Source organism: Calypte anna, chromosome 2, assembly GCF_003957555.1.
Source record: "Calypte anna isolate BGI_N300 chromosome 2, bCalAnn1_v1.p, whole genome shotgun sequence".
NCBI classification, from domain to species: Eukaryota; Metazoa; Chordata; class Aves; order Apodiformes; family Trochilidae; genus Calypte; species Calypte anna.
In genome coordinates, this window is record NC_044245.1 from 131,296,538 (window position 1) to 131,308,427 (window position 11,890).

The 11,890-nt window shown below is 43.4% G+C and overlaps 1 protein-coding gene across 1 annotated transcript; it reads left to right on the forward strand.

Annotated features, from left to right (window-relative positions):
- The first annotated feature begins 1,989 nt into the window (after positions 1–1,989).
- On the forward strand, positions 1,990–10,534 carry CTHRC1 (collagen triple helix repeat containing 1). The gene is given in 8 exon segments (XM_030444703.1): positions 1,990–1,993; positions 3,757–3,932; positions 3,935–4,078; positions 4,080–4,137; positions 4,208–4,380; positions 7,223–7,444; positions 8,656–8,872; positions 10,190–10,534. Coding segments are annotated over 8 exon segments (1,137 nt in total). The 3' UTR covers positions 10,333–10,534.
- Positions 10,535–11,890: the final 1,356 nt, after the last annotated feature.

The window sequence follows — 11,890 nt, forward strand, 5'->3', positions numbered from 1 at the left end:
TTTTGTGTGGAAGAAAATTAAATCTCTTTCTTAATCCTAAAATATATTTCCCGAAGAATTCTTACTTTGGTTTTCTTCTATAGCAGTACAGATGGCTCTTTGTCTCCTCAATCAGTCAGGCTATTTGAGAAAGGCTATTTGAGAAATTCAGCAGTCTCCTCTGATCCCAGCTTTTTACAAAGACTTAAACCTCACCCTATAAGATCAGTAATAAAGGGAACAAGAGCTGAATAATGATCTCCATTATTAAAAGCACCAAGGGTAGATCAGCAAAGGTCATGAATGTTGTGATGCTGAGCACAGCATTGCTGAGCCTGAGCTCTCTGCTGCTCACTTTGGGGTACACATGCAGCCCCCCCCCAGCAATGCATAGCTAGGACTGACAATCACAGTCAAAATCCCCAGACATCACCAGAGAAATGTGTAAAGCAATAAGAGTTAAAAGCAGATTAAAAATCCAGGTCTTGGCTTTTACCTTACCGGGCCTCTTTTGGCTCAGGATCCTCAGCTTTGAACCTTCTGTAATACTTAGACACCTAAGTCTGGTTTTCCTGCTTGTGAAAAGCCACAAGAAATATAGATCCCATATGAGAAGAATCTATTTCTGAGTGGTTAAAGCTTCTCTTCACTGCATAAGGAAACTCTTCTACCAGCTATGTGTCTCTTCTACCAGGTTTGGATTATGGATCTGGTTTTTCCTTCCTAGGCTCTGCATTAATCAATGGATTCCCATAATAAAATGCTCTTATCATTTCTACTGCAATTGTTTTGCTTTATGAAGAGTGAAGGATGAGTAGCAAATATTTACCAATATTCAAACTGATGCTGTAATAAAAGTCAGGGTTTTACAATAGGCTGGCAATTAACAGAATGAGAGATGCTCTCTATTAGTCCCCCTCCCTGACAACAAAAGGAAAGATAACAAGGGAGAGATTTATGGTTCGAAACTAAACTACACAGCTTTAATGAAACAGTAATGATAAAAAAGGTAAAATTATTAAATGTATACAAATATACAGAAAAACAATACCATGACCCTCTTTCATTTCCTCCAGTAACACTCACCTCATCACTGAGGCTGCAGGGCAGCTCTGGGAAAGTCCAGGCTGGACTCCTGGAGGCAGGAACACACAGATTCAGGTTAGCATGGTCCAGGACCACAGGTGAACAGACAGAATCCTCCTGGAATGTTAAAGAAGGAAGAAAGCAGGAAGAAGGCAGGACTCTCATGATCCCTCAAATTTATATTGTGATGGGATGGAATACTCCATTTGGTCAGTTTTGATCACCTGTCTTGTCTGTTCCTCCCTAAAGGTGGGTTGCAGGTGTGACCCCTTTTCTCCATTTTTCTTTCTGGAGCATAAATGTTTCTCAGACCTGAGCAGTGGCCTTGGTTCTGCACACCATTCTCTAGCCCTAACTGTGAACATCAAGCGTTACCAGTTCTAGAAGCAGACACTGACTGTGAAACTTGCTGTTAATTTCAGCAAGTACAGCTATTTACAAGAGACTTAACTGAAAGTAAAATAATTAATTAATTCTATCCTGGCCCAAACTAGGACAAAATAGACTTCATAAATTGAAAGAGGAAGGCCGAGAGACCCAGAAACGCAGTGGGCAGACGCTTGAATTTAAGCATTTTATAGCTCAGGTGAATGGAAACGCATGGGCATGTGAGCACAGTGTGCTCTTCAGGATTGTGTGGATGGTTTTGGGGATGCTGAGAGGCTATGCTAAGCAGAAAAACAGCTCATATCCCAGCAGAGAGACTGCTCTTGTGGCACCAGCCCAGTGGTGTGAGCATCTGCTATGGCAATGCACGACAGCAACATGGTGATCTTGCATGAGCTTGCCTGGGTTGTTCAGCAGCAGACTGATTGTGTGGAAGATTTTAGTGGTATTTCAATGGTGGATGTATGTACCTCAACATCTTTGCTGATATGGGTGTAAAGTCACTTTTAAAAGACACAATTTGTATCATATGGCAGTATGGGTAAGATGAAGGAATAACTGATTGATACAACATGGATCCAGTTTTAAAGATGCTCCGGCAAGTTTATTAAAACAGACCCTTTTATCCTGGAAATATTGAATGCAAAGTAAATCAGTAGTTCTGATTCAGTTTGAGTGTCTCAATAATGTACAACAACAGTTGCTGCCTTCAGAACCATTTAAACATGTCAAAAGCCCACAGAACATAAGCCTAGCAGATGGTGAGGGCTTGCTCGGAATGAAGCAGGCTAAGGAAGGATGTTGATATTTCCATTTTACAGATGGTAATGCACATTGCAAGTCAAATGAGCACTAGAAGAAGCACATCACATCACAGAGCTCAAAACAGATGTCCCACAATTATTTACTTAAACCATCTTTTAAAGTGCTCCTCAGTTTGCTTCTCCTAGCAAAACCAGCCATTTGGAATTTACAAGGTTCTAGCTCAGACCCAAACTCTGACCCAAACAGTGAACAAGTCCAGGTAGGGAAATGCATATGCAAATTTATTTAAAATACCAAGTATTTTAAATACTCCTCCATGAGGAAGGTGTACAATGATGCTGTGCTGTGTGCTTCAGCTTTCACACATCTCCTGAAGAAAATAATTCTGTAGCACAGAGCTTTGTCAGTCTGGGAAGGGATGTGCCCTAGTAACAGCTCGCACTGATGTCAGGAAACCCCAGCCACTTAGTAACAACACCTGTGTGAACATGCAAAATATAGAGAAGTCAAATGTTCATCTTCACAGTATTATCACCAACCCAGACCAGAAGCAGGAGGGTTTGCTGGCAGGGGAGCACAGGTTACACAATGAAGACTCTGCATTTGTGTGTTCATTGAGAATGTGAAGGAAGCAATTGTTATATTTAAGGATTTACATAATTCCACATTTTCCCCCAGTAGGTTTAGAGAATTATTTCTATTTACTATTTACTATTTCTATTTCTATTCATTATTTCTATTTCTATTTCCTACTTAGGGAACTACAGCTATTTTATGAAGTTGTCTGGTTGTATCACTGCTCTCCTTCAAATGGCAGGAGCCCACACCTCAGCAACGTGGCTTACACCAGTCCCAGTTCTCAGGACACTGTGTGGCATGGTTGGTGACAGCAGTGTGACCTGTGGTACAAATCTTTCTTTACTACTATTATTAAGCAGTGACCTTGTGGAAAGGGGAGCAAGGAAGAAGTGCCTTAAAGTGAAGAGGTAGCTGCAGTCAGGCCAATATAAAGAGGTTTTAGTGCAAACAAAAATCTGGTTCTTCCTGGTCTAGGATAAATGGCTTGACATCTTGTAACATCCACTCCCACAGCAGTTATGTGCGTTTTTGTTAAATACTTCAGAAAACAAACAAGCAAACAAACGTATTGAAGCTTATCTCCCTCTTCTGGAAACTCAGTCTCTACAAATCCCACAGAGATCACAATGAACAGAAGTTATCTTTCAAGTATTTGTTATTTCTAGTTGTAATGTTTAAGGACACCCAGCAGTATTTCTTTCATAGTGCTTTAGTCTCTAGTATGATGAAACATAAATTACTACTTTCAGTGAAAGCAAAATGAGATACTTTCCACCTAGTTGTTGAGGACTTCTTGTGTTATTGACAGTGTTCCACTGGGCAATAACAAATTCCTTGACGAAAGTCCAAATTCCGTTCCTGATCAGAAGATTTTGTGTCCTTACTTTTTTCTGTTAAAATGAATTCGGTGATTTATTCCCCGCTGCTGTTCAATCACTTCTACCGTTCCCGGTGCATCAGGTTCCCGCTGTGGCGTTACGCGATTCCTTGGCAAAACAGCTCTTTCATCTGAAAGGTGTTATCATCTGCAGAGCAAATTCTTGAAGACTTGGAAGGGGGCTGTTAGGTGCGACCCGTCAGTGCCCCTCCGCCCTTCCCCCGCATCTCTCCCGCCGCTCTGCCGGGGCTGCTGTACGGCCCGGGGAGAGCTCGGCGGGGCTTGGCCCGAGGGGGCGGGAGCCCCCCCGCCCCCGTGCCAATGGCTGCGGGGGGATGGCTCTGCCTGGACCTTCCCGCTCCATTACAGGATGGAAATTACCGGCCTCCCCGGGGAGGGAGCTCGGGCTCCGCGCTCTGAAAGGCTCATTTATCCCCGCGCTGCCGCCTAGAGCGGCGGACACGGGCCCCTGACCCCCAGCCTCCCCCGGCCCCGGCGCCCCCCAGCGCCCCCAGCCTCCGGCCATGCCCCGGCGTCCCCCCGCGCCCCCGGCCCGCCCCGTGCCCCGCACCCCGACCGCGGGACCGTTCCGGCCGCTGCTGGCGCTGCTGCTGGCGCTGCTGCTGGCGGCCGCCCCGCCGCCCGGCGCCTCCGAGAACCCCAAGGGGAAGCAGAAGCCGCTTCGCCAGCGGGAGGTGGTGGACGTGGTGAGAGCGGCGGGGCTGGAGCGGGGAGGGTGGGCGCTTGGCCGGAGTGAGAGTGGAGGGTGCGGTGGGGTGGGGTGGCTGGAGGAGCCGCGCGGCTGCTTTCTGATTGCAAACTTTGGGGGGGGGGAAGCCTATAAAACAAAGCACCAACCAACTGGAAACCCACCGGTCTGAGAAAAGCTCGGTGCCGCTGAGGGCTGGGCAACTCCAGGCCCGCCCCCGCCGTTGCCTGCGCCGCTTGAGTTCTCTCGTGAAGTTTTTATTAAGCCTGGGTTGTGCTGACTCAGGAAAATGCTGAGAAAAGGTTGGACGGGTTTGGACAGAAACCACTGGGTTTGGGTGTCTATGTGCGAGTCTTGTTTTCTCCATCGGGGCCGGGGGTTGCGGCTGAACCGGCGCAGTCTCCGCACGGCGCAGCGAGGCCGAGCACAGGGGTGGGAATCGCGTCGGGAATAAACTCGTGTGCTGTGAGCCCTTCACTGCCCTGCGCGGGATGCAGGGACAACGCTGAATTCTTAGGAGCCTTACAGTAAATGCTGTTTACTGCCTAACTGCAAAAAGGGAAATAAAGGCTCTTAGCAGCCAATTAGACACTGTGGAAACGCTGTTCACACTCTCACTGAACCCACTTTTCTTGGAGTTGCATAAATGCAGCATTCCCTTTGGTAGCTGAACTATGTACTGCTGCTGGCAGTTCCATTGCAACTGGAAACCTGAATGCACTGGGACTATTCCATCTCAGGGATAGGAGAAAGGAGGGAGATTTTTCCAGTCTTTGGAATGCAGAAAGCAGATGTGAAGCTATTTCTGTGAGCTGCTGGACTGCCATTCTCCTATAGAAAGTCGGTGGCATAGGCGTTTCTTCCATGATCTTCAGAGAGATTCTCCGGAGTGATGTTCTGAAAGTACCATAGGTAGCAAAGCTCTTTCACACCACCCTATTACCCTTTTATTTTACTGTGGAAATTGAATTGAGAGTAAGGAGCCTTAACCCACGGAGGAGCTTCCTTTTTCTGTTGGAATGGTACCTTAGGGTTCCTTATTTCTCTTGTATTGCTCTTTATGCTTGGGAGCAGCAGAGTGAGCAGCAACAGGAAGATAAATCAATGGCTGCTGAATCAGGCACAGCCAGCTTGTACAGACTGCTTCAGCTAAAAACCTTCCAGAACAGCCTGAAGGCATGTCTGACGGGGATCTTGCCTTCAGCAGACATTTCTGAAGATTTTCTTAATGCCTTCCCAGCTTAAGAAAGTATGCAAAAATACTTGATGTGGTAAGCATAGATGAATTTAGCTGCAGTGGAGCCTGAAGCCCAGGTAATTCTTTTGCTCACTCTGAGGTTTTTTTGGCTGAGCAGTGTTTCAGCTTCTCTCTCTGGAGTTCCCTGGCTCTGAGCAGCAGTGGTGGCTGCTCCTCTCTAAGGCAGCCCTGTACCCTCCTGGTGCTGCTGCTGCTGCCCAGGGCATGGTGTCATGAGCAGCCCCAGCACTCACTGATTTCCACGTCCTCAGGATTTCTGTGGTGAGTAACCATGTGCAAAAGCCAGAGCCAGACACTGTTACAAATACAGTCCACTGGGAGAATAGCAGCAAAAGCAGATAACCAGTGCTGTGTGAAACAGAAATGGTTTTGCATCATTCTTGTGGTCCTTAGGTCAGTGTGTGCTTTGCCAAGCAATCTTCTCTACAGCTGACTTCTTTTAAGCATGGATGGGGCTTAAAGCATCCTGGGGCTTTGAGCAACCTGGTCTAGTGGAAAGTGTTGCTTCCCAAGCAGGGTGGTTGGAGCTAAATGGTCATTAACCATTCTTCCAACCCAAACCATTCTGTGATTCTATGATCTTGATTAAAATATCTTGCTATTCCCACTGCCATTTGTTGACAGTTGGGTTTTTTTTTGGGGGGGGGAGGTGAAGGTAGTAAGGGAATCCTGACATCCAGTTATCCAGTCTTCATCTTACCTCTTACAGAACTATAACTAGCATACTACTATAACCATAAGCTATACCCATGTACTACTACATGGTTACTGATTTTATTTGTAGAGTGGCTCCAGCCACGCCTATGAAGCCCATGCTGGCTTTTGCACTGAAGCACAGAAAAAGGAACAACCTCAGAACAAGAGTAATAGCATAATGCTAACAGTATGATGGCTTGCAGGAGGGGGGAAGAGTTTTGTGATTGTTTCTTTTTGAAACAGGTGGGGATTAGGTCACTATGGATGGGGATGCAGAGTTCAGGTGGATTGCTGGGTGCAGCTTCCTATGTCCACATCACCACTGACACTGAGTGCTCTGGAGACTGACTCTCATGGCTTGACTTTTGCGATATGATCCTGTTCTGCAGGAGCAGCAGCAGCAAACTGGTGTTTACTTCTGCTCTCTATGAAATGCAAAAGTTCCTCTACTTAAAAAAAAGAGGAAAAAAAATTAGACAAGACAGTTATACAAACAGTGGTGGGTTAGGAGAAAGTAACTATTAGTTTTGTTTGGTTTTGTGTTGGAATGTTTTGAATCTCCTGACATTTTTCTATCAAGTTTTAATCCTTGGTCTATGATAATTTTTAATTCTAAGATTTATATATATTTTCACAAAATAATTGGTGTCTTAATTGAGAGCAAATTCTGCCAGCACTAGCTGTTGGGGTTTTTTTTATTGTTTGTTTGTTTGTTTTTTCCCCTTAAATTTTATTTTTCCTGCTTTTTCCTTGATGGAAGCATTTTCTTCATGGTCTAGAAATAGCCCGTTAGTTTGTATCACAGCTATGTTGTTGTGTGTTTGTGTTTAAGTTGCTTAGCCTCATATTTAATGAAGGAAGCAGCAAGATCTGTTCTGTCTTTCAGTACAATGGCATGTGCTTGCAAGGCCCCAGTGGTGTTCCTGGACGGGATGGAAACCCGGGAACCAACGGGATCCCTGGCACGCCTGGAATCCCAGGACGGGATGGGCTGAAGGGGGAGAAGGGCGAGTGCATGCGTGAGAGCATTGAGGAGGCCTGGACACCTAACTTCAAGCAGTGCTCATGGAGTGCCCTTAATTACGGCATCGATCTCGGGAAGATAGCAGTAAGTTGGCTTTGCTGCACCTCACCAACAGCAGGCTCTAGATCTGCCTCCATGACCTGGGGAGCATCAATCATATGGGTTTCCTGCTGGAGACTTTTTCCATGTTCTTAAAGATTTTTCTATTTCACATTCATCTCAGCTCTGTTTTATAGCTAAGTGCCCATTTCATTTCTGTAATAGTGCTTAGAGAGGAAGATGTGGCTGGCCTGTAGCTGTAAGGCAAGAAGTCACGCCACTGAGAAAGTACCTCCTGCTAGCTCTGACAAGGATTTTACCATTTCAGTCATAAAGAACAGATAAAGAACATCTTTAATCTGTTAATTCTACCTATCCTCATAAATCCTGCTTCAAAATTGTTGTTCACTGGAAGTCAGCTGTAGGATGCTACTGCAAAAAGGGTCAGCATTGCTCAGGAGCAGAATTAACAAGTGTTATCCAGACTAACCCAAACAGTTTGTCCTTCCCTGCAGCCCTCGAGTGTAAAACTTGCAAGCACAATGGTGCAAGCCCAGAAGATGGGAAGAAATCACAGCACAATCCTAGTTGTGAAGCAATGCCCAGATTAGCTGGGGTAATTTAACTGCTGTTGTTGTGGCTAGAGTAGAAAATCAAATTTTGAGTAGGCATGTCTCGATGTCTTTTACTTGCAGAACTCTCCCTGGCTTTCCCCCCCCCCCCCCCCCCCTCCTTTGATGTCTAGATTTTGAAGACAGAAGAACAACCTCTTAAACCATGAAAATATTTAAGTTGTGAACCCTTTTAGTAGGGTTCAAGCCTCTCACAAATCCTGTGGTAATTATTAGTTACAGGTTTTCTGGTTACAGAGACAGAAATTGTACATGCTGTCATGCAAGGACTTAAGTACAGCTTTCAGATAGTATATAGCCCTTTTCATAAACTGGAGAAGGCAACTAGGTTACCTACCTAACAGCAAGTGTTGCCTGAATAAAATTAATAATTTCCATAATCCCTCTTCCCCACCACTATTTATGAGGTACGTGCTGTTTCTGATTTGCATCTGTGCATCCTATGGTATTTTCCAGGCTCTACTTGTGTTTGGGGTTTTTTGTTTATTTTGGGGTAGTTGTTGGTTGTTTCTAGGTTTTTGGGTTTTTTGTTTTGTTTTGTTTTGTTTTCCCAGAGGGAAGAGTCTAAAGACAACAGCCAAAACATTCTGAAAACTTTTCCAAAACATTTTTGTCTCCTCTTAGGAATGTACATTTACAAAGATGCGCTCCAACAGTGCTCTCCGTGTTCTCTTCAGTGGGTCACTTCGGCTCAAATGCAAAAATGCTTGTTGTCAGCGCTGGTACTTCACTTTTAATGGAGCAGAATGTGCTGGGCCCCTTCCTATTGAAGCCATAATATATTTAGATCAAGGAAGCCCAGAGCTGAATTCTACTATTAATATACACCGAACTTCTTCAGGTATGTATGGAAAGACTGTGTGAAGAGGTGAAGTAGAAGCCAGTAGCAAAACTAGTTACCAAATATAGAGAAAATGCAGTCTGCCATAGGAAGTCCAAGACTGAACAAAGAGGCTGATGAGGAGCCAGCTAACACTCTGCTTTCTTTCATGTTGACTATCAATAGTAGCAGTATTAGAATTATTTATGAGGTGGTACTTTATCACTGTGCTTTCTTGCATTTCTGCAATTTAGAAATGGAAGAGATTTCTATCCAAACAGTTCTACTGATCTCTGCTGCAGCACGAATACAGAGGCATTCTCTGCTCTATCAGCATACGGGGAAGGTTCCTCACTGCCCAGATGCTATCTTCCTGGCTTAGAATAGCAGTATTTGTGCATTGTCTGTGCATAAATTGAGATGTTCTTTCTGTATTTTCTACTATCTTTTCAGGTGGGGCATAATTTTACCTCCAAAGTGAAGTATCTGAGAATAATTATTCAGTCAGAAGACAAATCAGGGGGGTCATTCATCATCAAAGGATGTGGCAGTAGGACTAGGAGGAGGGGACTAATGTGAAGTCCATACTCAGTTCTCTTACTCGTGGTCAATGCTTAAACTTTGAGGAGTATTTCTAAAACCAAAAGGGTTGCATTACTTTAACATGCTTCTGGCTGTGAATAAACCCCACATTACATCAGTGCTTTGAGCTTTATTTTGTTCTCAGCTTCAGAGCTGAAGCACTCTGACACCAGCAGCCCAGCTCTTTGCAAAAGGCCATTTTTCTTCCTGTACTCTTTCACAATTGCTTGGAATCTAATGTCTGGAGCTTTGTATGGTTTTTTTCAAGGAGTAGGACTCATGTCTGAATAGTGGTGTGGAAAAAAAAAAGCAACAAAAGTGGAGCTTTATACAGAAGTGAATTAGAAGTGGAAAAGATTACAGGGTGGCAATCACCCTTCTAGGGCTTGCCTAGCTGTGGGAGGCAGGTATGGATCTGTCCCTGCCCCTCCTCCACAACACTGCTAGAAAGATGGTTGGATAGGATTGAAGGCCTTTCCGTGTTATGAGTTTGTAAATTTGGACACATAAAGAAGCAGGTATGCCTCCCATTTAGCTGTCCTGTGGATTGTGATCTACTTCAGTCATATAAAGGCAGTGGATGACTGTAACTTGTTCTGACACATCTCTAAGTGACAGTTTTTCTTTCTGAAAATGCTATTTAGGTTTTACTAAACAGCATGACTTTGCAATTAACTGCTGGTCTCAGGTACTTGTGTTGGTAAAATACAAGGGAACTGCATCTGCCCTGGTAACCCAATTCTTGTCTTCAACCAGTGGAAGGTCTGTGTGAAGGGATCAGTGCAGGCTTGGTGGACATTGCCATCTGGGTCGGGACTTGCTCAGATTATCCACGGGGAGATGCTTCTACTGGATGGAATTCAGTCTCCCGAATCATCATTGAAGAACTACCAAAATAACTTTCCCTCCATTTTTATAATCACTCCCTATTTTTTATTTTGTACAATTTTCTGCAGAATTTATTTCTGTAGCATTGGATGCAAGTATTTGATTGAAAGTTACCACACTTTTGCATCTGTAGTCTTTGTCTAGCCTTTGCACATTGAAGAGGTTTTTATAATAATCATTTTAGAATATAAGTATCAAACCAATTAAAACCATTACCTTTTTTAATTCCTTGTTTGTCATATTATAATATACCATCACCATCTTAAGAAATAAGTGTAACTTTTTTATATCAAATAAATAAGACTTTTTACAAAAAAAATCCCAGCTACTTTATTGATCATCAAACTGCTGAAGGGATTTTACATGGTGTTATGCTACAGGTTTTTTAGAAGACTTCATAGAAAGGTCTAAGAAAGCAAACTCAGGTCTTGCCTCTATCCTTCAGAAAAGATATGTAACATTTATTCCTGTGAACCTGATGGCACAATGGGATGCTCTGCTGTTACAGTCTTAAGTCTCAAGACACTCCTGGTGAATTAGCTGTGACCTACATGTTGAGATAGAGTTAAATACCTCATTCTGAATAACTAAATAAAACCAGACTCAGCTCTTCTTCCCTCTTTCACTTTCTGGTACTGGATTCAGCACAATCATCCATTATTGATCTCCACTGTTACCACAGATAGTAAAAATTTCACAGTTACAAAATTTAATTGCTCCAATAAAAAAAAAATTCTTTTGGATTTAAACTTTCAGATATATACAATCACTTTGGTGTTAACTGGAAGCTGGATATATAAAATAATTTAGGAGATAGAGAAGTGAAGAAAGTTGCATTGCCTTGCTTTTCAAAAAGTGTACTAGCAAAGTGAAAGAAGGATGTCAGAGCTAGTTTACTGCAGCCTACAGCCTGGAGAAGTGACAATACTGATCATGCCAGCACAGCATTAGCTTCAGTGTATTCCAAATGCAACAACTGATATACTGAAATATTTTTGAAATTGTACAGATTCTAAAAAGAAAAAACAGTCATATTTATTACAAAATCAATTTTATATTAATGACAAAAAAGCATGTACAACATGCAGAAACATACGCTCTTCCCAGAAACTAAAAGGAAAAAACGTTAAATATAAGGAATTTATTTCAGCTACTTAGAATCAAATCTCAGCTTTTTTTTTTTTCTGAATAGGTTATTGAATTTTCTCCAGGCATCTCTGATTGGTAGCCCTTGTCTACAGCTTTTGTTGAGAATGTTATAGGAACACACCTGCAGCTAGGAGAGAGCATTCAGGCTTCCCCAACTGCAAGCTTATGTGGGATATTGCTGCATGCCAGCAAATTACACAGCTGGCATGTTGTCTCTGAAGAACTGTACTGCTTTCATTGGCTTGGATGATGGATTTTCAGGGATCTATCTGAACACAAACAAGTTACTATGAACTAAGCTATGGTGTGAATTTACAGGATGTCAGTTAACATACAGTAACTGATTGTGTGCATGCTTGCAGCCTGTCTTTGCATTTATCCCAGGGCACAAGTGAGCTGTTCTGGGCCTAGAGCACACTA